Source organism: Artemia sp. Qi Xiang Cuo, chromosome 20 (assembly GCF_049724085.1).
Source record: "Artemia sp. Qi Xiang Cuo chromosome 20, ASM4972408v1, whole genome shotgun sequence".
NCBI classification, from domain to species: Eukaryota; Metazoa; Arthropoda; class Branchiopoda; order Anostraca; family Artemiidae; genus Artemia; species Artemia sp. Qi Xiang Cuo.
The window spans coordinates 4,735,109-4,761,795 of NC_142813.1; the positions used below are offsets into that span (position 1 = coordinate 4,735,109).

The window sequence follows — 26,687 nt, forward strand, 5'->3', positions numbered from 1 at the left end:
GCTGATCTCCGTCTCTTGGCCCTTCAGCCAGGAAGTGCAATTAGTTGGGGGCAACCATCATGTGCTTTCACATACCCTTCCTGTTTACCTTCCACAGATTTCTCCAGGTACCAATTTAGAGCTGGGTCGACTCTGGCTGAGCTTACAGAGTCACGCCACTGATCCCCGTCCCAAACCAAATAACTGGATACGCTAGGATTCGAACCCTTGCCCTCTCAGACAAAGGATCCTCAATCCAGCACACCAATCCAGTCGGCTAGGACGAGAGCTTATTGACGAAAAAGCTTATTGACAAAATTGGTAACTTTTTTTTTAACACAGGGTCTTATTATGTCGTTACTTTACCTTGTGGTAGGTCCTTGTGGGATTGATCTCAGCTTGGTAATATATACTAGCCGAGTTGTTAGAGCACTAGATTCTAAATCTAGTCGCTGGTTATTTGGTTTGGAACGGGGGTCAACGGTATGACTCTGTAAACTAATCCAAAGTCGACCCTGCTTTGAATGGGCACCTGGAGAAATCTGGGGGAAAAACAGGGAAGGGTTGGATGATTTGCCCCAATCACGTATTGCACTCCAGGCTGAAGGCAGAAAATCATGAGGTCAGTACTTGCGCTATTTTTTGACACCTATTGACAAGGGATATGCTTTTGGTTTTGCCTTTTCTTTAATTCCATATGTGATCAAGATTTATTGAGAGCCTTTAAAATCGATATTTATGTAAGATTTATTGTTTATGAATAAGACATATCTTCTCTTTCATCCAATATTTTAACAAATGCCATTTTGAAGTTTCAGCTCAAATTGAAGTTTCAGTTTCCATTTTGAAGTTTCAGTTTCATGGTCTTATCCCATGTTTTTGTTCTAGTTATTTGTTTTCTGTTTTCTTTCGGTCTCTTTTTTTCTTATAATTCTTTACTCAACTTTTGCTTTGTTTTTTTATAGTGGGTTTAAAATAAACTATTACTATTATTTAATGGTGCCCATTATTATATATTGTTATAATTTATGCTTCTTTAAAACCGTTTTACTCCGCTATTCCAATCCCAGACCCCGGCATTAATACATTTTACTAAAAATGGAGCCATTTTAATCCTAAAAAAAGCTATCAAGTAGGCTTGAAACTCGGCCCAAAGAGTATGGGTAAATTACATAAGTGGGAACTGGCGCTAGTTTCTACAAAAAACCTCAACGCCATCTAGCGTGTGGCATTTTTTCAGTGTAACAATAAGAATTATTAATTTAATTTGTGTAGTTGGTAAAATTAGTGTAGTAATAAATGTCTGATACCAGTTCCCGACAGAAAAATGATTGTACAGCTCGAAAAATACCAGGTGTTGTCAAATGCTAGATGGCATTGAGGTTTTTGCAGACACGTACCAGTCTCTACTCTTATAAGTTACCCATACTCTTGGACTGGGCCTTTACACTCCTTAACGTAATTTTGTATTCAGGTTCATGAAGTTGCTCGATCATACGACTTTGACAAGAACACACCAGGGAACGGCTATCGAAGCTTCCTCCTTCTTATTGACAAAGCATCGAAGCAGTGTCAGGATCTATCAAGAAATGCAACTGAGTCGAAAGTCAACTATACCGCATTGACAAGGTCTCGTGTGTGTGTTTTAATTAGATCAAATTGGTGCTTTTAGCTTGGCTGTAATTTGAACATTTTTGGAAGAATTGCTGTGTGTTCTGTGTTAAAGGGTTTGTAGGTTCCTTCTAATTTATACACAAATAGAAAATTACCTTTAGAAAATAGCTATGGGTACTATTTTCTAGGTAGGGCATTATAGAACTGCTCCAAAGGACCCCTCCCCAAGCTATAATTCCTCCCCAAGTGGAAAGAAATATTCCTGATGTTTTCAACGCTTTGAGTCAAAGCGTTGAGGGAGGGGCTGATATCAGGATTTTTTCTGATAAGAGCAGAGATGTCAATCCACAGACATGGAAAGCTATGGGATTTGTGCATTTTTTTTATTTTTCTCATTGATAGTACTAAAAAAAAATGCTTTTCAATGAAAGTAGCTAAGAACGTATTTTTAAAACCTAGGGAGAGGAAATTAAGAAATCTGAAAACAAGCACAATTTTAGTCCACAATGCCAGTTTCAGACTCAGCCCTCTGATGGACTATGTTACTTTATATTTTTTTATTCTTTCAATCACATTCTTTCTTTTATCAGGTTTGGTCGAATCAGCCTGTGAACAGGTCATAAATAACAGGTCTGTAAAGCAAAAGGCATAAAAGAAAAATGTACTATACATGATGACAGGAAAAAAATTAGTCTACCCTCTGCACCAAAATTCCTAAGCAGCCTAACAAAAATTATTTTTCGATATCTAGCGAAGGGTTGGCAGATCTGTCGTTTTTAAAAAAAAATTTCAACGAATTGGGGGGGAGGGGGTGGACCTATTTTTTTTTGCTTCCCCAATCCCAGTTTAAAATCAATACACTCTTTTGTATTTTCATTGAAAAATGGCTTTTTTGGTATTTTCATCACAAAATACCTCTCTTTTCCTTATTTTCATTGAAAACTTCCGAAAATATTGCCCCCCTGTATTGAATTTGCTCCCCCCTATATTTTGATTCCTCCTCCATATTTTCGTGAATTGGCTCAACAGTTCCCACGCTATAAAAAAACGGCGTTCTGTGACGTTTTAGTATTTTGAATTAAAAAGATGAACTCATTAATTATCTTTATTTTATGTTATTTTATTGGTTCTATAATATACTTACTTACTCGTTGCTGTAATCTCAAAAGAAAGGAGGTGCAAGGGAAATTCCCCTCCCCCCCCCCAAGGAAAAAAAAATTGTCTATCGAAAAAAGAATATTTGTTAATATCGATCGTGTTTTAAATTTGAAATATACCCCCTCCCCTTCCTGAAAAAATACCCCCCCCCCTCAAAAGTTCCCCTTCATTGTGAAATCAAGTCCATGAATTAAAAATACGATATTACACTAAATCGATAAATATGAACATCGTTTTTTTTTCAAGCGTCATACTTTCCAAAATAGAGTCAATCTCAGACTGAACAAAGTTCAGATTGAAATTGTATAAATTTCTTAATTCGTTTATTTTGATTGCATATGCAAAGAGTAGGAGAAAGATATGCAAATCAAATTCATTTTAATAGGGAAAATGCCCCTCCCTGGAATTCCTCCTCCGGGAAAATAAGGATATCATTTTTAAAATTGAAAAAAATTGAGTCGATTACAATATTAACGAAACTGTTGAATACAGATTCAGAGGAATTACCGAAAGAGAAGTTTTTTAATTTTGAAAATGTGTTAGACGAGAGAGGTCATAATTAATTAACCGGTTAATTGAATATCCAGAAAGTGTGAATAATTTGACGAGAAAGAATTGTCATTTTGGTTTAGGTTTTTCAACCCAAAAAGTCTAAGACGGCCTTGGCGGGGGGGGGGGGGGTATACCTAAAATCTCGCAAGAATTAACTCAACAACTTCTTAAAGTTTCTTGGTGATCTGGTGTTGACAGGGTATCGTGTGCGTTGTGCTTAAACTTTTGGTACTTTTGACTAGCACCAATTAAATTGGTGCTTTTGACTGGGCAGTAATCTGGCTTTCTTTGAATGACTTGGTGCGTGGTAATTTGTGCCCTTTGAAACTTGTAATTTGTGCCTGAAACTTTGGTGCCCTGTAATTTGTATACAAATAGAAAAAAGTATATGTTATATAATTAGGAGTGCCATTTCCTATGCGGTCAAGAAAAGGCGTCATGTGACATCTCTTTTGTGTTTCGAGTTGAAGATTGCAGCTCTTTCTCAAGAAAACGACGAACCTATTATTCAGCTTTGCTTTCTACTATCTCATTGTTCTATTAACGTATTTCGTTTTTACTACTTCATTGACAAGGCCTCCTGTGTGTTTTGCTTAGACTAAATTAGCGTTCTTATTTGAGTAGGAATTTGACTGTCATTGAATCAATTGGTGTATGTTCTATATAAAAGAATTAGTAGATTGCTTTACTAGTAGATTATGTAGATTATGTGAATTAGTAGAATATGTACAAAGGCATAAAAACGTCGTATTTCTTGTTTTTAAAGCAAAGTTAATTGTAGAGTGTAATTTATTGAATTCTGAGTGTAGAATTGAAATTTGTATTCGTAAGTATGGGCCATCAGGCTGGAAAGAAATGATGATATAGTTTTTAGGGTATTTTAATAGAAGTTTCTATGCGATTGTTACCGTGCTAATGAATTTTGAGGTTATAATTTTACTTTTGGCAGGAACCAGACGATTATCCATCCTGCCCGGCATCAATTGACGATTGGATGACTGACGTAGTCCAATAAGATCATTCACAGTAGCCTTTTTTGCAATATTCAGCCAATCCGTATTTCAGCGATGTCCATGTTGACTGGAAACTACCCCTAGGTTCCAGGTCATTCCTGATTGTCTGTCAAAGATTCTTTCTCGGGCCGCCTGTTCTGTGCTCTCAAATTGCGAGAGGGTCGTAATTGAGGACGTCGCGGGATATGGCGGGACGTTGGACGTGGCGGGACGTGGTTCCTGTTTGCTGTCGTTGGTGCCATCGTTGCTTTAAGATTGTTTACAGGAATCTTTCCGGGTACAGCGTCTTCGAAGAACCTCTGCGTTTGAGATATGAAACCACCGGCTGACTTTTAGTATCTGCCTCGTGCAGCGTTGTTCGAATTCTTTCAAACAACCTGTTTCTTTGGTCTTTAATGGTAAAGTTTTGAAAGTGTATAGCAGGCTCAATCGGGCAGTTTCTTCGTAAACGTTCGTCTTTGTTTATACTATTGTCATGTCCGCTTCAAAGCGACTTCTTCATGCTTCCGACTACAGGTCATATCTTTCCTGTTCGGGCTCTTTACACCTCCATTTGTTGTTAGGATAGAACTGGATCTTCGATGGTCTAAATGGTTTTGCCTTCCAGTTACATAACTAGGTGGTTTGGAGTGTTTTATTTTCTCATAATTTTTTTTTTAGGCTTGGTAATCTTGAGGCCAACTTTCTTTGATGTACAGAAAATATCATTAGCCATTTCTTTAAGCTCTGCCAACACGTTACTCATGAGACCCACCCGAAGTCGGGGTCTGTCTGGGTAGTCTTGTTGTCTTCGCTTTTTGGGTGCAAAGTAAATCCGCCATGTACTAGTCTCTGACGTAGATGAAGAGAACTGGTGGAAGGGAGAAACCCTGTTTGACCCCCACTCAACGTGAGATCGTGTTGTTTTGCCGTTGGCAGCTTGGAATTGTGTAACTGTAGGCTGATTGGGCTCCTTTGAGTGTCTGGATCAGCTCTACTGCGACATCATCGTTCGCCATAATCTTCAGTAGCTCGGCTCTTATGCTGGAATCAGCAAAAATCTGATGGGGACAGTGATGTCAGGCAGGTGAGTTTTTTGGTCTGTTCTAGAATCTGGCATGGGGTAAGAATTTGTCCTTTAACGTCTCTACCAGTCCCGAAATCTTCTTGATCTGATTTTGTTAGCTTGTTTCAGGCGTCCTTGAAATGCTTGAGAATGATTATGCAAAAGACCTTCATTGCGTGGTCTGTTTGTGATATACCTCGGTAGTTCGAGCAGGTTACTTTGTCGCCCCTGTATCTGTATCGAGAGTTTTATATCCTATAGAAATTTGTTGTTAATCAGACCCAAGAAGAAGGTCTTTCAGCTGGCATAAGAGAGCTGGGTGTGACCTATACATCTCAGCTGAGAAGCCATCCTCTCAGGGGGCTATGTTGTTCGTTATATTTGTCTGTGTTTGTTTGAATTAATTAAGTGGAAACTAAAACATCCCTATATATATATATATATATATATATATATATATATATATATATATATATATATATATATATATATATATATATATATATATATATTATATATATATATATATATATATATATATATATATATATATATATATATATATATATATATATATATATTATATATATATATATATATATATATATATATATATATATATATATATATATATATATATATATATATATATATATATATATATATATATATATATATATATATATATATATATATATATATATATATATATATATATATATATCTTAAAAATTAGGCAAATCTGGAGTTGAATTTTTAATAAAATAGATCTCTATGTAAAGTTATGCGTTTTTGGGATTAGTGGGTGCCTAATAAGAAATAGGACAATCAGCTAAAAATATCTGTCACCAAAGGGCTTAAGAAGATGCCAAGATTATATTAAGCACTGAAAATATTGCCAAAAGGAGAGCAAATCTCAAGCTTGGGTTAAAGGCTTAATTAATAATCACAATTAGCATAAAAGACAAGTGGGTGAAACTGGAACAGTGGGGCAAAAAGGTTTTATTTTGATATCCTTGATCCTTTAAGTAGTTTGTTGAAAGATGGAGTTTTAACGTGTTTTTATCAATAATTACACTCTTGTCAAAACTTAGCTTGAAAGAAAAAGATAAATAACTTTTTGTTTTAGGGAAGCGAATGAATGGATTGTGATTTTTGAAGCTCTTGAAACTTGCCTGGATCATCTCAACCAGTTAATAGAATGGAATGAACCTCAATGTCTTTTTGACACGAACCCTCAGCACTCAGCACGTGACTTATTAACTCGAATAGAAGAAGTGAATCAGCTCGGTTTCTATGGAATTCACCAAGGGTATCAGGTAAAAAAAAAAAAAAAAAAAAAAAAAAAAAAAATCGTGTGTAGAAAAACCTGCGTAAAAACTATATTCCGATTCTGCACCATTTAAAGCCAAGTCTGAAAAATCATTTAACTTCGAAAAAGAAATAGACTATCAACTACAAAGGATCAGAAAAAGAAATACCCCCCACCCGTCTTCACACTAACACTAAGTCCAAAGTCTCCTTCCCAAGACACCTAGATACAAGACATCAAAATGTACATAATTTAAGGTCAGTTACTTTAAAAAACCTATTTTTTTTTTATCTGCCTTAGAACCAATTCTGACCTCCCCTCCAATTGTCAGTAGTTTTGCAGTTTTCTATGTTATAGATTTAAACTGGATTCTACAGTTAAACACATTACCATTTCTGGGCCACTTTGCATTTGCCAAGCCACCTAAGCCCGTTCTGAAATATTTAGAGATTTAGGTGCAATTAATTTAAAATCCTACTTTCTTTTTATCTGCCTTAGACCCAATTTTGACCCCCCCCCAATTGTCAATAGTTTCGCAGTTTTCTATATTATAGTTTTAAACTTGTTTTTAGGGTAAAAACACATTCTTGATTATTCGTTTTTTTTTTCATTTTCGTTTAGCTCGTTTGTACTGAGTCAGTACTTAGCTTGTTTTTCCACTCTTCCATCGATTTCTGCAGCTTCGACTTAGCTCGTTTTCGCCCATAGCCAAGACTTGGCTTGTTTTTGCCCATAGCCAAGACTTGGCTCGTTTTTTTTGTGGTGACTCAGGACTTATTTTGTTTTTGCTCAGGACTTATGTTAGTCAGGACTTAGTTAGTCAGCAGTTTCGACTTAGCCTGCTTTTGCAACTATTCTGAGAATTTTTCCACAATTAGGTTTGGAGGAAGACTTGCTCTAGAAAACAATAGAAATAAAAGTAACGTCAGAAAATAGCAAAAGAGCACATTAGAAAAACCAACTTAAAAGAGGCAGTTTGAATTTTACATCTCACTTTTTTCTGTGGAAAAGTTATCGATTTTAATGCTAATACCTTGCTCATGTAACCTAAACATTGTATATGCAAATGCAATCATATTTTCTTTAACGGAAAATAAACTTTTTTTTCCATTAATTGCTTTAAAGTGCAACATTTTGTTGTAAAAACATTGCATTTGTTAATGACGATGAGGAAATGGGAGGTGGAGGTGGGGATATTCGTCTAAATTGGTCTGCAAGTTGCGCTTATTTCGGCTCAATGCGATAGAGAGTAGTGAGTAGCCTTATTGGTGTGAATTATCTGTATTTTGAGTCTCAATTGGATTATGTAAATAGATGAGAAAGCTAAATTAAATTTTAATTCAAAAGCGGAAGTTCAACTTTATCATTTTTATAATATATTTTCATGATAGTTACTGGATCATGTGAGACAGAGAGAAATTTATTATAAAAAATAAACAACAACTGCATTTTAACTGCAACTCCAAGGAGGAAAAAGTGTGTCTAACGGGGGTGGCAAAAACACTAAAACAAAAACAACAAAAACAGCCAGTTCACAACGTACTTCCGCATCGGCACCGGAAACCTTATAACAGAACAATTTTATCAAATGCAGTGTTCTAATTATGCCCCGAGAGGTCTTCCCCTGGGTTACCCCTGAGGTCTGGGTTACCCCTGAGGTCTTACCCCTGGGTTAATATGGTTATTGTTTAGTGGATTACCTTCATATTATAGCAAATATTTATTTTATTATATCAAAAATGATTCGTAATGGAGCTTAATAGTACCATGGACAGTGGAAGCGATATCTACTTGCGTTGGTTAATTCGAAACTTAAAAAACATGTATATCTTAAAAAATTAGAAAAAATCAGAATTCAATGTTTAATTGAAAATACTTCTATATGTAGCTGTGGAATTTTTGGTAGCAGTGTGATGCCAAATTGAAAAAACGAACGTGGTTGTAAAACCAACAAAGAATAAGCTGAAAAAAGCTTAACAGGGTTTAGTTATTCTCTGAAGATGTAATTGCCTTTGGGAAATGTTAATATTTGAGTTTTACTTGTAATTTACTTATAAAATATTTGTAAGAAACTTGTATTTTACTTGTATATATTTGAATTTTGTTCCTTTTTACTTGTACGTTATATCTGCAAAATTGAATTTAGAATTAGAAAAAACGAGAGTGTGTATGTTTCGGAAATTGTTTAAGTCTTCAATGTTTACTTTAACATCACGCGTAAAAAAAAACTGTTATTGGTCACAATGCAGGCAAGGGCGTATCAATGATTTTTGTTTGGGAGATGGGTCGTTTGGGGGAGGGGCAGGGGTTGACAAAGATATTAAAAAAAAACGCAAAAAAAGTTTGTATTGGTTTTCGCTACTTTTTTATTTATCGGAAAAAAATTATTGGTGAAGAGAGGGGTTAAACCGGGTATCCACACCCCCCCCCTCCCACCCCTGGATACAGCCTTGACTGTAGGTCCAGCTTGCTTCGTAATATGTTACTAAAACAAAAGAACCAAATAAAAATGAATAAAAGAACATTGGCTCGAAATAATGAATGAAAGAAAAATAAATATAAGGACTTAATTAGGGAGTGGTGATCGCCGGAAGCAAAAATGAGAGTATTGTCTGTTATATAAGCCTACAGTTCGACAGATGAGGCAAGATTTCTGTCATTTTAAAATCTTTAATACTTAGTAAAAAAAAAAAAAAGGGTAAAGACTACGGCATTGGACTTTACTGTCCCTACCGGCGGTGCTGATTTCCGTTTCTTGGCCCTTCAACCAGGAAGTGCACTGGGGGTTTGGGGGCCAATCATCCTAGGTGTTTGCACGCCCTTCCTGTTTACCTTCCCCAGATTTCTCTAGATACCCATTTAGAGCTGGGTCGAATCTGGCAGAGCTTAGAGAGTCACGCCACTGACCCCCGTCTCAAACAAAATAATTAGATACACTAGGATTCGAACCCTCACCCTCTCTTACAGAGAATCCAAAATCCAGCGTGACACTATGAAATGAATTTACTGACACTATGAAATGAACCCTATTCCTAGACAATTTTAGCACCGCCCTAATAATGAACCCGTGCATTATTTTTGCTGAAAACTAACGCGAAAGGAAATAATTTCGGAAGACCAAAGTTTTCAGGAATTGCGTATTAATGTCTCCAAATATTCAAAGAATAAGGAGACCACTACTACTACTACTAACAACTCACTGCAGCACCAAGCCGCTCGAGGCCAACATAGATACGGCCGTTCTTTTTCCCTCTCACTCTATTTAAAGCCTCCCTCTGTATACCCTCCCAAGAAATTCCCATCTTCCATAAATCTTTCCTTATGACATCCTCTCACCCCATCTGGGGACGACCTGATTTTGGTTTGGCCCTAGACAGTTGGTCGAAAAATACGATCTTGAGCAATCTGTCACCCTTTATCCGCAAAACTTTAGTGTCAAAGCCATCTCAACCTGCCTCCCAGTATAGCTCTAGAAAGCGGGATTAACCCACATTTTCCACACAGCTTACTGTTTGAGATACGGTCTGTCTGTCGGCTACCCAAAATAATCCGTAGGCAGCTTTTCTGGAAAACATCTAGAAAATCCACCGTTTTTGGGAGCGCCCAAGCTTCAGAGCCATACTCGACCTCTGTCAACACTGTAGCTTCCGGTATTCTAATCTTGGTGCACAGACTTATCTTACTATTCTTCAATTTTTTTTTCAACTGTGAAAACACCCTTGGACTTGCCTATTCGACTTTTTAATGTTTTCACTGCACCCGCCGTCTTTACTAGTAAATCTACCGAATAATTACTGAATTACCGGTGATCGAAGCTGCCCACCTGATCGCTCTTCTCGTTACCCAACATCACCTCTTCATCTTCACTCAGTCTTGGCGACTTAGTCTTCTTAAAATTCATTTTCAACCCTATTCTTTCACCCTGAACTCGCAAAACCTCAAAAAATTTATTCATTTTTCTAACACTTTCATCTAAGATGCTTAACTCATCAGCATAACCTAAGTCTAGGAGAGTTGTACTTCCCCATTTCATTCCGTGTTCTCCCATTGCTTTTGTTGTACTCCTTAGGACCATCAAAATGGTCCATGTAAATGGGGATAGGACTCAATTCTGCTTAACTCCTGATTTAATACGAAACAAGCTCCTAACCTCATTTCCTGCCTTAACTGCAGCAATGTTATTCTCGTACATAACACTAATCACTTTAATGTGTTTATCTGGTATACCATACAAGGATAAGACCTTAGCTAAAGTTCTTTTATCAGCTGAATGAAATGCATGCTCATAATCTATAAAACTGAGGACCAAATAGTTTGATGACTCAGGCACTTCTTAATTAATAATTTCAAGGGTGAAAATTTGGTTAATGCATCCTCTCCTGTTTGTAAAACTACTCTGTTCTTCTCTTAAATCTTTATCTACAGTATCTCTAAGTCTAAAAAGTATCATCACACTAAGTAATTTGCTTCCAACTGAGACCAAGCCAATGCATATATAATTATCACATCAACTCTTATCACATTTCTTATTATAATTATAGTTAAGCATAATATAATTATAATATTATAGGTTTAATTATAGTTTTTCTTAAAACCACTAGGTTCTTATCCTTGTTCAAAAATCATATTCATAATCTTCAGTAACGTGCCTTTAACTTCATAACCACCATATTTAAAAAAAAACTCATTTACCACAGTATCTGCACCTGGGGCCTTATTATTTTTTAATCCTTTTAGTATTGTCGCTAATTCTTCCTCACAAAGTAAATCTTCCTTCACATCCAAATTGTCACACGCTTTTTCATTTTTTCTATATCTTTTCCTGTACTTTACATTAAGAATTGAAGGATTTATAATCAATTACCAAAATTGAATGTGGAATCTTAAAACGTATGTTCGAAATGAACTAGGAAACATATTTTTTTAAATATTTAAATGTCTTAAAATGATTTTTTGGGGGAGAGAAGTTAAATAATACGTTAAATAAACCTTAAATAAGCGTGACCATTGACACTTAGACCGAATTGCAATACCGATGATTACACGATTGTGCGTTATTGACCAACGATTTGCACGTGCAGCGCTGTAAAAGTTTCCATTTAAAGTTTTTTTTCATATAGTTCAGTCAGTCGATGAGGCACTACTTAAAGTTTGTTTCCGCCGGGATGGCAGCATATAGTGACATCTATTTTGGGACATCAGCGGAAGATCATCGTGCTGTTCAACTCCCCCGGTTTTTGGCTAAATGTAAGATTGTTTTCTTCTTTTTCTTCATGCGTTATAAACTGTTTTAGTGTTGAGATAGAAGTTCAACTTGGGTATCGCAACTTGCATCATAGCTTTTTGCATTCAAAAAATTTTGTGGTTCTAGCAAAGAACCACCAACCGTCTTTAAGATGAGAGGTTCCTGCAGAAACCTCCCAGGTTCTGCAGGAAATACGCAGGAGGTTCTGCAGGAAATATACCTGCCGAAATTTGTTGGGGGCAGGGGTACTCTAGTATACATCAGTTTGGGAAAGGGATGGAAAACATCACGTTAACTTTTGAGTTTCTGTGAAATATTTTAATTGAGTATATTTTCATTCTTCTTGGGGATTAGGAGCCTCTGGGACTTTCCATATGATAGCCCTTTATTGCCCTTTAATTGAGTATATAGCCCTTTAATTGAAAATATTTTTATTTTTCTTGGGGATTAGTAGCCTCTGGGACTTTCCATGTGATAGCCCTTTGCATCTAGTATTTGAAAAAAATTGTGTTTAGTCCACAGTCTTTGGAGTTTTATCCGATTCTTTTTTTTTTGCTAAAGTCTTTTGAGAGAAAATTCACCGAGATTGCTAATTATTCAAATTTATTCCGATGTTCAAGAGTGTCTGTGTACATACGGGCTTGCTACAAATCTCCTTCTGCGTCTCTTGGACGATTGGTGGATGTGGTTCCGTATTTCTACCTCAGTATACCTCTTACCCTGTGTAATAATATGCTTAGCTGCAGGATCAATTTAGCCTGTACATGTTGTTACTGCAGATCTCCTGTCCCTAAACTCGGAAGGTTGGTAGCTGTGGGCCCGTATGTCCATCCTAATACTGTGTCTAATAAGTGGCTCAGTGATTGGGTCAACGTAGCTTCTACATGATGTTACCAGATATATCCTACCCCTAACCTCGGAAGGTTGGTGGCTGTGGGCCCGTGTGTCCACCTCAGGATGCCTCTTATTGTGTGCAATAAGTTGCCAAGTTGTAAAATCAAAGTATCATTTACACGTTGTTAGGATTTTGGAGGGTTGGTGGCTCTCATGGTTGGTGGTTGGAGTTTGGTGGTTGGAGGGGTGGTGGTTGGTGGCACCCCTAATTTTGGACTGGTGGTGGCTCTCGGTTTGTATGTTTATCCAAGTATCCCTTTTACTGCAGGATCCAAGTATCCCTTGTTGCAGGATCCAGGTAGCCTGTATGTTTTTATCCATTGGGATTGGGATTTTTGGGTTTTATCCATTGGGATTGGGATTGGGTTTTTATCATATCCATTGGGATTTTTATCCATGGGATTGGGTGTTGTTTTTAGTGACTGCCACCAGGGCCGTATCCAGGATTTTTGTTCAGGGGGGGGGGGTTTACTAATTTTTGACTTTTCTTTTGGGGGGGGGGGGTTACTAATTTTTGACTCAGTTTTCGACTAATTTTACTGATTTTTACCTAGGTTTTACTAATTTTCGACTTATTTCGAGTCGGTCAAAAATTTCGGGGGGGGGGGTCAAACCGGGTACCCCCCCCCCCCCCCCCCTCCCCCTGGATACGGCCTTGACTGCCACTAAGGAACGGCTTCGTGCACTGTATATTTTGAGGGCAAAGAATACTTTTTAATAGATTTTTGAACACTTGAAAGAATGTTAGGGTGGTTATTCAAATGGGATGGTAAATACTTAATTTACTACGAGTAATTAATGTTTATGTGTCGCCGTGCAAGTTTTCGGTATGCTATTTTCTGTAGTCCTATGGTTTTAACTTTTTAACTTAAGAAAAAGTATTTTGCTGTTTTTCGATAGCTGAAATTCGGTTTTACCCATTTGCTGAATCACGTCTTTGCAATATTTTACACTTTTAAAATGCGCCGAAAATTGCCTGAAAATCGTTGAAAAAAGGAAATTTGTTTCTCTTTCCCAAGCAATTTTAGATCATTCTCAAAGTAAAGCATAAGTAAAAAAAAAAATCCTCTTTTCCAGACAAGTTTAGATCATTCTCAAAATAAAAAAAAAAAAAATCCTCTTTTCCAAGCAAGTTTATATCATTCTCAAAGTAAACTATAAGCAAAAAAAACGAAATTTTTCCAAGCAAGTTTATGTCATTCCCAAAGTAAACTATGAATAAAAAAATGAAAATTTTCTCTTTTCCAAGGAAGTTTAGATCATTCTCAAAGTAAACTATAAGTAAAAAAAGAAACATTTTCCTCTTTTCCAAGCAAGTTTAGATCATTCTCAAAGTAAACTATAAGCAAAAAAAAAGAAATTTTTCCAAGCAAGTTTATGTCATTCCCAAAGTAAACTATGAATAAAAAAAGGAAAATTTTCCTCTTTTCCAAGGAAGTTTAGATCATTATCAAATTAAACTATAATTAAAAAAAAGAAACATATCCCTCTTTTCTAAGCAAGTTTAGATCATTCTCAAAGTAAACTATAAGAAAAAAAAAAAAAATCATCTTTTCCAGACAAGTTTAGATCATTCTCAAAATATAAAGAAAAAAAAAATCCTCTTTTCCAAGCAAGTTTATATCATTCTCAAAGTAAACTATAAGCAAAAAAAGGAAATTTTTCCAAGCAAGTTTATGTCATTCCCAAAGTAAACTATAAGCAAAAAAAGGAAATTTTTCCAAGCAAGTTTATGTCATTCCCAAAGTAAACTACAAAGTAAAAAAGGAAAAATTTCCTCTTTTCCAAGCAAGTTTAGATAATTCTTAAAGTAAACTACAAGTAAAAAAGGAATGTTTTCCTCTTTTCCAGGAAATTTTATATAATTTACATAGTAAACTATAAGTAAAAAAGGGAAAATTTTCCCCTTTTCCAAGCAAGTTTAGATAATTCTCAAAGGAAACTATAATTTGAAGCCACAATATAACACATATACTGCTATACATGCTTATTGATTCACGCATGTAATCAGGGCCATTCAAAGGGAGGGGACGACCGGGGCAATCTACCCTGGGCGCCGTGGTCAGGTGGGTTCTATGGCTGGGAGGACGTCGTGGCTGGGGCTTTTTTTTTATATTTGAGTTGGGAGGTAGGGCCATAATTAGTTATGACCAGTTTGCTACTAATTCTTGGAACGGCCCTGCATATAATGATGTGTGTACATCATTATATAAGTACATACACATATATTATATAAGTATATATAAGTAATATTATATAAGTATATATAAGTACATAAGGATGGTAGCCATCAATGATTTTATTGCACAAATTTTTTTTTCAACTCAAAAAAATTTTTAACGTCTATGATCAGACGCGGTTCTAGGGAGGAGACTCTCCTTGGGCGCAGAAATTTTAGGGGCACAAAATTTCAAATAAATCATCTATCGGTTATTATCATCTTGTAATTTTTGAAATTTTATTTCTTTTAAAATAAAGTGAAGGGCTTAGTTGGCAGTAAGTATAAGCAAATTGACTTCGAAATTTTGATTTATTCAGGGTTCCTAGAAAACTAAAGTAAGTAGTTCGAATTTAATTAATTTTAGCGTTGGTAAAATTTATTGTTCTGTCTGAAGAGGTTTTAGCAAACGTAAGAGTTACCTATTAAATATTTTTAGCGATTGCAGTGGCGGTGGCTAGCGGTGGCCTATAAATTAATGTTATAAAGTAATAACGTTATAAGTAATAAACTTAAATTAATGTTAACGTACGTCAGATTTGCTGTGGGCTAAGAGTGACTAAATGGTTTAACGTTAATGAGAACGTTAATAAGAACGCAAATAATTAGAAGCAATCAATTAGAATGAGATAATTAATAATTTTGTAGAGATTTAAATAAATGGATTTAATATTAAATTTAAAATTTAATATTAAATTTTAAATATTAAAATGAATAATGAAAATTTTAAATAACATATATTAAATTTAATATTAAAGGGATTATGATTTAAATAAATGGAACTCTTTTAAGTAAAAGAGAGTTAAATAATTTTGTCACATTTGAATAAATGAAAAATTTCGTTTAAATGACAATTTTGTTAAAATTTGGCCTGAGAATTTTTGGGAGGGGGGGGGGCACAAATCAAGATTTTGCCCCAGGCTTAAGAGAGGCCAGAGCCGTAGAAACTCACAAGAAACTCAGAAGTATTATATGACAGTAAAAATCAATTTAAGTGATCAGAAATATCTTTTTGTAAACGGTCTCAAGATTTTCAATCGAATGTCCAAAGACCAACGGGATATTAATGTGATTAGAAATAAATAATGTGACTAGATATATATTATTCTGATAATATACATACTGCTACGAAGCAAGGTGCTATCTGATAGATCCCAAACCCTCCTGATTGCAGTAGTCTGCCACCAGTGGTAGCAAACAGTGGGTGGCAAACAGTTTGCCCCCAACTGGCAAACTGTGACCAAAATAATCAAGTCCTCAACAAGCTGCAAACCATTAAATAACTTCTATTAGATGGCGTTATACCATTTCAGTGATTGAACAGTAACTGAAATCATATAGCACCATCTTTATTTGGAGAATAAGAGGTCTCTTGGGGCCGGATGAGAGAGCCTGACGGGCCGTAGTTCGGAGACCCATGATCTAGATAGATGAATAGTTTGTTCAGCTTAAATAGAGAAGACAAATTTGTAAACATATATAAAACACCTTAATCCTATACTCAACCAACTATATTTTTAATCTCTTAAGACAAGTTGGATTTGTAATAAAAAAAAGAAACAGCAGCATCAAACACGCTCCCTCCCACAATGCCCTATGGCTGGGAATGTAGGGATAGGAAACATCATTCCTGGAATTAAGGAATCAGAATTTTATTTATTCTTTGCTGTTGTTTTAGGTGCCTACTACTTGGTAAATCACAAGAGACGCAGAAATAAAGTTGTGTCGTTGTCTCGTCATGCGTCCGTTGAATTTATTCAGTCGTTCTGGTTTTTGGCTGAAACTGGTAAGTGAAGCACCAATCTATTCCCACTCCATCGTCTGTCTTTTTTTTCCTCTTATTCTTTCTCTAATTCTTTCTATCAATTTTTCTCATCTTTCTATCGCTTGTCAAAATAGGAGTGACAACAACTTAATACAATGGATCTTACTTACTTAGACTTAGGTAATCTCAGCCTTGGAGACTTATCATGCAACAGTGGCTCGCCAAAACGATCTGTCCCGTACTTTCGATCAAAGCTCCTCCACCTCAAGTCACCTGCCAAGAATTCTCCTTTTCTTAATGTCCTCCGGCGACAAGGGGAGTGTCCAACGCAACATGTCATCTGACAGCCTATCAACTTCCGTTGATAGGCTTTACCTGATGTATCTGTCACCGCTTTCTAATGAAATCGAAAATGGGGTCATGGATTATTCTAGCAAAAATTCTATCGTTTCTTAATATCACTGTCGATTATATTCAAGATAGACATTAGGGAACTGTCATTGACTTGTTTGAATCGTCTTTCTAGCTGCACATTGCTGCACAGTGGAAAGAATGTTGCTATTATTAATTCCTATCTTTATCTTCAGATATTTTTATTTCTCCAAACATATCTGAGGCAACTGAAGGCAGAGACAGCCAATGCCATCTGGCGTGGCATTTGTAAGTTGGAATTAGGATCTTGCGTAAGAATGCTGCTGAGATATTTGAACTCTCACTTCTTGATTTTCTTCTAACTAGAATTGACTTCTGTTGACCAGTAGTCCATGAGATCTATAGGGAACGAATTCATGGACTTCAATTGACCAAAAGTTCGTAAGCTGGTTGTGGAAAATGACCGTCTTTGAATTCTGTGGACAGGGTGTCCACGAGCACTATGGGGAATGACCATATTTGACTTCTGTTGACCAGAAGTCCATGAACCCAAAGGCGAATGATCGTATTTGACCCTCATTTAGTCTTATTAGGACATATTGAGAGTCCAACAGTATTGGCTATGCGCCCTAGTTCCTTTGTTTTGTGTTATGAATATCTCCTTTGTAATCAACAAGAAGTGTAACATCATCAGCAAAGTCGCCATTATCGAGTTCTCTCTTTGGGTTTAAGTGCTTTTTAAATGGACAATATTTTGTGATTTGCGAAGTGGGACTGTTATTAACCATCTGAGGGTACTAGGTACTGTTTTTCAAAAATTAGACCGACCCTATTTTGGTCCACATACCCTATTTTGTCGCTCAAATCTGTTTTTTTGCCTTGTGTATTATGCAGAGCCTAACGCCATATCTATATTGATCAGAAATCCATGAGGTATATGGGAAATGGGCGCATTTTACACTGTGTCTAAGCCTCGTTTTAAGGCTCAGCGGGTTGGAACACGGGTTGTTCTCGTCTAGTCCATCAAGTGTTTTCACAAAATGGGTTCTCGAGGAAAACAAGGGGTTGAAACTTCGCAGCTGAAAACGCTTGATGCATAGGAATAGAATTTCCCTTTCTATTACTCGGACTATCTGTCTTGGCTTTTTCAACAATTAATTCAAAAAACTTCTTCCACAATTAAGTTTTTCAAAGAAAAGTAAAGAACTCCATTAAGCAAAAAATGAGCAAAAATAAAATCAAATAATCTACCAAGCTTGAAACTACCACAAATCAGCATCGAAAAATAAATGAAACCCAAAACGAACAGAAATTACAAAAAATAAACGAGTCAAACTCAAAACGAGCAGAAATTAACATAAGTTGGGCGCAAAACCCCTATGCCTTCCCAAGGCCAGAACAAAATTTGCACTTTACTGAAAAAATATAAATGTCTTTACTTTTATAACTTTAATAAATCAAATAATTTTAACATTTTGATTACTAAATATCAGTATATGTATATTAAGCTCACAATTCACATCATTCGTATTTTTTCAGTAAAGTGCAAATTTTGTTCTGGCCTTGGGAAGGCATAGGGGTTTTGCGCCCAACTTATGTTAATTTCTGTTCGTTTTGAGTTTGACTCGGTTTTTATTGTAATTTCTGTTCGTTTTGGGTTTCATTTATTTATCGATGCTGATTTGTGGTAGTTTCGAGCTTCGTAGATTATTTGATTTTATTTTTGCTCATTTTTTGTTTAATGGAGTTCTTTACTTTTCTTTGAAAAGCTTGTTTTGTTAAAAAAGTTTTTTAAATTAATTTCTGCTTGTTTTATATTGATATAGACTTTTCAGGGGAAAAGAAAATAATAATTTAAATATATTTGTTTTTTAAGACATTATAGTTTGGCCTGCTATTTGTATACTGGAGAAAAATGTCGAGCAAATTTTAGCTACATACACCCTTTTGAAAATCTGGACACAAATAGTACTGTTTAACTTAGTTTCATACCTCCTCTAGTTGACCTGAAATGGAAAACTTGATACCATTCGCAAAAATATCTGTTTACTTTCTTTGATAGCTTGGATACTCTTACACTATTTTGCTTTGGTTAAATTTTAAGAGCAGAAGTAGCCTTGAAACTTTGAACATAATATCCTCAGTCGTTCTTGGGATACTGCTGAATTGTCTTGTTGGGAGTTATCATTATCACAGTGCATTTTGATTTAATCTTAAGGCAATATTTAATTTTTAAACATAATGGGCCAATGGGAGGGTGGCAGTGGAATGGAAATTAGTTGCCCTCCAATCACTTTTGACTATTAAAAAGGGCATCAACCCTTTCTATTTTGAATCGAATGAGCCCCTTTCGAAGTTCCCACGACAAATCCTTCGATAAGATATGTCCTGGTCTAAACAACAACAGCAACAAAAAATATTACTAATCACTTTCGACTATTAAAAAGGGCACTAGCCTTTGAATTTCCAATCGAATTAGCCTTTTTTGAAGTTTCTACGACAATGCCTTTTATAAAAACCTTATATGCGCCCAGGGCATGACTTAAAACCCTTGCCCTGAGGGTTGTGGAGGAGTGTCCTTCTCAAAAACATATTTTCTATCTGTAAATCAACTAGCCTACGCTAAACAAACTGGCTATCTCAAAATTTTGATTGGATGTGTTTGGGTGAATGATAGACGTTTGGGGGATCTAGTTGCCCTCCAATAAGATTTGACTATCAAAAAGGGCACCAGCCCTTTGAATTTCCAATCAAATGAGCCCCTTTTGAAGTTTCTATGACAACGCCTTCTATAAAAACCTTATATACCCCAGGACATAACTTAAAACCTTGGGGAGTGTTCTCCTTAAAAATATATTTTCTATCTAGAAATCAACTTTGCTGAACAAAATGGCTATATCAAAATTTTGACTGGATGTGTTTGGGGGAATGATGGGCGTGGGGGAGGGGTTAGTTCCCCTCCAATCACTTTCGACTATTAAGAAGGGAACTAGCCCTTTGAATTTCCAATCGAATAAGCCTGTTTTGAAGTTTCTACGACAACGTCTTCTTATAAATCCTTATATGCCCCCAGGGCAAAACTTAAAACCCTTGCCTTGGGGGTTGTGGGGAAATGTCCTCTGGGGGAGTGTCCTCCTAAAAAAACATATTTTCTATCTGGAAATCAACTAGCCTACGCTGAACAAAATGGCTATCTCAAAATTCTGATTGGATGTGTTTGGGGGAATGATGGGCGTGGGGGCTAGTTGCCCTCCAATCACTTTCAACTATTTAAAAGGGCACTAGCCCTTTGAATTCCCAACCGAATGAGCCTGTTTTGAAGTTTCTACGACAACGCCTTCTATAAAAACCTTATATGCCCCCAGGGCATAACTTAAAGCCTTTGCCCTGAGGGTTTTGGGGGAGTGTCCTCCTCAACAACATATTTTCTATCTGGAAATCAACTCCTCTGACCAAAAGGGTTATCTCAAAATTTTGGTTGGATGGGTTTGGGGGAATGATGGGCGTGGGGGGTGGGGCTAGTTGCCCTCCAATCACTTTCGACTATTAAAAAGGGCAAACGTCCTTTGAATTTCCAATCGAATGAGCCTGCTTTGAACTTTCTACGACAACGCCTTCTATAAAAACCTTATATGCCCCCAGGGCATAACTTAAAACCCTTGCCCCGAGGGTTGTGGGGGAGTGTCCTCCTCAAAAAGATATTTTCTATCTGGAAATCTGCTACGCTGACAAAATGCCTATCTCAAAATTTGGATTGGATGTGTTTGGGGGAAAGATGGGCGTGGGGGGGCTAGTTGCCCTCCAATCTCTTTGGACTATTAGAAAGGGCACTAACCCTTTGAATATCCAATCTAATGAGCCTGTTTTGAAGTTTCTACGACAACGCTATCAATAAAAACCTTATATGCCTCCAGGGCATAACTTAAAACCCTTGCCGTGAGGGTTGTGGGGGAGTGTCTTCCTCAAAAACACATTTTCTATCTTGAAATCAACTAAGCTGAACAAAATGGCTATCTCAAAATTTTTATTGGATGTGTTTGGGGGAATGATGGGCGTGGGGTGGTGGCTAGTTGCCCTTCAATCACTTTTGACTGTTAAAAAGGGCAAACGTCCTTTGAATTTCCAATCGAATGAGCCTGTTTTGAAGTTTATACGACAACTCCTTCTATAAAAAACTTTTTATGCCCCCAGGGCGCAACATAATACCCTTGCCCCCAGGATTGTTGGGGATTCTCCTCCTCAAAAACACATTTTCCATCTTGAAATCAACTACCCTGAATATAATAGCTATCTCAAAGTTTTGATTGGATGTGCTTGGGGGAATGATGGGCGTGGGGTGGTGGCTAGTTGCCCTTCAATCACTTTTGATTGTTAAAAAGGGCACTAGCCCTTATAATTTCCAATCTAATGAGCCTGTTTTGAAGTTTCTACGACAATGCTATCAATAAAATCCTTATATGCCCCCTGGGCATAACTTAAAACCCTTTCCCTGAGGTTTTTGGGGGAGTGTGCTTCTCAAAAACATATTTTCTATCTGGAAATCAACTAGCCTACGCTAAACAAACTGGCTTTCTCAAAATTTTGATTGGATATGTTTGGGTGATTGATGGACGTTTGGGGGATCTAGTTGCCCTCCAATAAGATTTGACTATCAAAAAGGGCACCAGCCCTTTGAATTTCCAATCAAATGAGCCCCTTTTGAAGTTTCTATGACAACGCCTTCTATAAAAACCTTATATACCCCAGGACATAACTTAAAACCTTGGGGAGTGTTCTCCTTAAAAATATATTTTCTATCTAGAAATCAACTATGCTGAACAAAATGGCTATATCAAAATTTTGACTGGATGTGTTTGGGGGAATGATGGGCGTGGGGGAGGGGTTAGTTCCCCTCCAATCACTTTCGACTATTAAGAAGGGAACTAGCCCTTTGAATTTCCAATCGAATAAGCCTGTTTTGAAGTTTCTACGACAACGCCTTCTTATAAATCCTTATATGCCCCCAGGGCAAAACTTAAAACCCTTGCCTTGGGGGTTGTGGGGAAATGTCCTCTGGGGGAGTGTCCTCCTAAAAAAACATATTTTCTATCTGGAAATCAACTAGCCAACACTGAACAAAATCGGTATCTCAATATTATGATTGAATGCGTTTGGGGAAATGATGGGCGTGGGGGGGCTACCTCGCCTACAATCAGTTTGGACTATTAAAAAGTGCACTAGCCTTTTGAATTCCCAATCGAATGAGCCTGTTTTGAAGTTTCTAAGACAACGCCTACTATAAAAACCTTCTATGCCCCCAGGGCATAACTTAAAGCCTTTGCCCTGAGGGTTGTGGGGGAGTGTCCTCCTCAACAACATATTTTCTATCTGGAAATCAACTACTCTGAACAAAATGGTTATCTCAAAATTTTGGTTGGATGCGTTTGGGGGAATGATGGGCGTGGGGGTGGGGCTAGTTGCCCTCCAATCACTTTCGACTATTAAAAAGGGCAAACGTCCTTTGAATTTCCAATCGAATGAGCCTGCTTTGAAGTTTCTACGACAACGCCTTCTATAAAAACCTTATATGCCCCCAGGGCATAACTTAAAACCCTTGCCCCGAGGGTTGTGGGGGAGTGTCCTCCTCAAAAAGATATTTTCTATCTGGAAATTGCTACGCTGACAAAATGCCTATCTCAAAATTTGGATTGGATGTGTTTGGGGGAAAGAGGGGCTTGGGGGGGCTAGTTGCCCTCCAATCTCTTTGGACTATTAGAAAGGGCACTAACCCTTTGAATATCCAATCTAATGAGCCTGTTTTGAAGTTTCTACGACAACGCTATCAATAAAAACCTTATATGCCTCCAGGGCATAACTTAAAACCCTTGCCGTGAGGGTTGTGGGGGAGTGTCTTCCTCAAAAACACATTTTCTATATTGAAATCAACTACGCTGAACAAAATGACTATCTCAAAATTTTGATTGGATGTGTTTTGGGGGAATGATGGGCGTGGGGTGGTGGCTAGTTGCCCTTCAATCACTTTTGACTGTTAAAAAGGGCAAACGTCCTTTGAATTTCCAATCGAATGAGCCTGTTTTGAAGTTTCTACGACAACTCCTTCTATAAAAACCTTATATGCCCCCAGGGCATAACTTAAAACCCTTGCCCCGAGGATTGTGGGGGAGTGTCCTCCTCAAAACATATTTTCTATCTGGAAATCAACTACACTGAACAAAATGGCTATCTCAAAATTTTGATTGTATGTGTTTGGGGGAATGATGGGCGTGGGGTGGTGGCTAGTTGCCCTTCAATCACTTTTGATTGTTAAAAAGGGCACTAGCCCTTATAATTTCCAATCTAATGAGCCTGTTTTGAAGTTTCTACGACAATGCTATCAATAAAATCCTTATATGCCTCCAGGGCATAACTTAAAACCCTTGCCGTGAGGGTTGTGGGGGAGTATCCTCCTCAAAAACATATTTTCTATCTGGAAATCAAATACGCTGAACAAAATTGCTATCTCAAAATTTTGATTGGATCTGTTTGGGGGAATGATAAGCTTGAGGGGGGGGGGGTTAGTTGCTCTCCAATAACATTCGACTATTAAAAAGGGCACTAGAACTCTCGATTTCTAATTGAATGAGCCCCCTTTGAAGTCTTTACGACGAGCCCTTCTATATGAAGTGCCCTGCTTTAAAGAAAAAAAAATAATAAACTGTACATTGTCAACATTGAACTTATATGCCCTCAGGGCATAACTTAAAACCCTGAGGGTTGTGGGGGAGTGTCCTCCTCAAAAAAATATTTTCTATCTGGAAATCAACTACGATACAAAATGGCTATCTCACAATTTTGATTGAATGTGTTTGGAGGAATGATGGGCGTGGGGGGGGGGGCTAGTTGCCCTCCAATCACTTTCGACTATTAAAAAGGGCAAACGCCCTTTGAATTTTCAATCGAATGAGCCTGTTTTGAAGTTTCTACGACAACGCCTTCTATAAAAGCCTTATATGCCTCCAGGGCACAACTTAAAACCCTTGCCCCGAGGGTTGTGGGGGAGTGTCCTCCTCAAAAGATATTTTCTATCTGGAAATCAGCTACGCTGACAAAATGCCTATCTCAAAATTTTGATTGGATTTGTTTGGGGGAATGATGGACGTGACGGGGGGGGGCTAGGTGCCCTCCAATCACTTTCGACTATTAAAAAGGGCACTAGCCCTTCGAATTTCCAATCGAATGAGCCTGTTTTGAAGTTTCTACGAAAACGCGTTCTACCCCCAGTAGAAGGTGGCATAAAAGGTCTACCCCCAGTAGACCTTATATGCCCCCAGGGCATAACCTAAAACCCTTGCCCTGAGGGTTGTGGGGGAGTTTCCTCCTCAAAAACATATTTTCTATCTGGAAATCAACTACATTGAACAAAATGGCCATTTCAAAATTTTGATTGGATGTGTTTGGGGGAGAGATGGGCGTGGGGGGGGGGTAGTTGCCCTTCAATCCCCTTGGGCTATTAAAAAGGGCACTAGCCCTTTGAATTTCCAATCGAATGAGCCTTTTTTGAAGTTTCTATGACAAGGCCTTCTATAAAAACGTTATATGCCCCCAGGGCATAACTTAAAACCTTTGCCCTGAGGGTTGTGGGGGAGTGTCCTCCTCAAAATACATTTTCTATCTTGAAATCAACTACGCTGAACAAAATGGCTGTGCCAAAATTTTGATTGGATGTGTTTGGGGGAATGATGGGCGTGGGGGGGGGGGTCGGGGTTTGCTAGTTGCCCTCCAATCACTTTCGAAGATTAAAAAGGGCACTAGCCCTTTGAATTTCCAATCGAGTGAGGCTTTTTTGAAGTTTCTATGACAACACCTTCAATAAAAACCTTATATACCCCCAGGGGATAACTTAAAACTCTTGCCCTGAGGGTTGTGGAAGAGTGTCCTCCTCAAAAACATATTTTATATCTGGAAATCAACAACGCTGAACAAAATGGCTATCTCACAATTTTGGTTGAATATGTTTGGGGGAATGATTGGCGTGAGGGGGGGCTAGTTGCCCTCCAATCACTTTCGACTACTAAAAAGGGCACTAGAACTCTCGATTTCTAATTGAATGAGCCCCTTTTGAAGTCTCTACGACGACCCCTTCTATATAAAGTGCCCTGCTTTAAAGAAAAAAAAAAATAAACTGTACATTGTCAACATTGATCTTATATGCCCTCAGGGCATAACTTAAAACCCTTTTCCTGAGGGTTGTGGGGGAGTGTCCTCCCCAAAAACATATTTTCTATCTGGAAATCAACTACGCTGAACAAAATGGCTATCTGAAAATTTTGATTGGATGTGTTTGGGGGAATGATGGACGTGGGGGGGGGGGGGCTAGTTACCCTCCAGTCACTTTCGACTATTAAAAAGGGCACTATTCACTCCAATTTCCAATTTTATGAGCCCTTTTCCAAGTTTCTACGACAACTCCTTCAATACGAAGTACCCGGGTAGGGAGAAAAAAAAAAAAAAAAAAAAAAAACAACATATTGTGCCCACATCGTTCTTTACTTTGGCAGCGCTAGCGCGCTGCCTATGATTAGCCATGTGTTGATGCCTACTGCAAAATACTTGGTTTTGAATTCAAAATCAACTGTTTGGGATCCCAATGAGCAAACTTCATGGGCTTTGAATTCAGGATGGTTAGCCATTTTTGATTTTATCGCCAATGAACGCAGAACTCGGGTTGAACCTGGTATTTCTGCGGGTTCCAGATTCAAGGAACCTGGGTTCAAATACGGGGAGAACCCGGCCGCTGAAAACGCTTAGAAGCGGATTCGTGTTGAACCCACAACTCTAAAAACGCTTGATTTAGAACTCGATAGCAACCCGTGTTCGAAACCGGTGCCAGAAAACGAGCCTCTAGTCTTATTAACGTTTATTGAAATCCAACAGCATTGGGTATGCGCCCAAGTTCAAATATGCTTTGTCTTGAATATCTTCTGTGTAAAGAACTAGAAGTGGGTAATCATCAAGAAAGCTGTTGGCATAGTCTTTGCCGGAATATTTGCTTTTTTTTCTTTAGTCATGGGCCGAAAATTGTCTTTTGTGAAGCCGAAAACTGGCCTCGTTCCTTTTGTCCTTTTTTTGTGGCATTGTGGCATCAGTCCAAATTCAAGAAGAGAGATACAGTGAAACTGAGAGGGAGAGAGATAACACCTCCTAATTCGATATACATCTGCCTACTCTGATTTCCGAAGGGAGAGTCATAAAGGGAGAGTGTGAGAGGGGGGGGGGGATTTAAAGTGAGTTTAGAAACTTCAAAACTGGCTCATTCGACTGAAAATTCAAAGGGCGTTTGCCCTTTTTAATAGTCGAAAGTGATTGGAGGGCAACTAGCCCCCCCACGCCCATCATTCCTCCAAACACATTCAATCAAAATTGCGAGATAGCAATTTTGTATCGTAGTTGATTTCCAGATAGAAAATATTTTTTTGAGGACACTCCCCCACAACCCTCAGGACAAGGGTTTTAAGTTATGCCCTGAAGTCATATAAGTTCA

General features: G+C 37.5%; 1 protein-coding gene across 2 annotated transcripts in view; it reads left to right on the forward strand.

Moving 5' to 3' along the window:
- Positions 1–26,687, forward strand: part of Hsl (hormone-sensitive lipase) — a 69,035-nt gene that overhangs the window by 18,926 nt on the left and 23,422 nt on the right. The window contains exons 1-5 of one of the 2 annotated variants that reach the window (XM_089105737.1): positions 1,600–1,706; positions 4,977–5,382; positions 6,491–6,680; positions 11,794–11,920; positions 16,709–16,816. In XM_089105737.1, the coding sequence (XP_088961863.1) occupies positions 5,360–5,382; positions 6,491–6,680; positions 11,794–11,920; positions 16,709–16,816 (448 nt within the window). In that variant the 5' untranslated portion in view covers positions 1,600–1,706; positions 4,977–5,359. Of the gene's footprint in view, positions 1–1,453; positions 1,707–4,976; positions 5,383–6,490; positions 6,681–11,793; positions 11,921–16,708; positions 16,817–26,687 lie in introns of those variants that run through there. The other variant, XM_089105736.1, reaches the window with a different exon arrangement.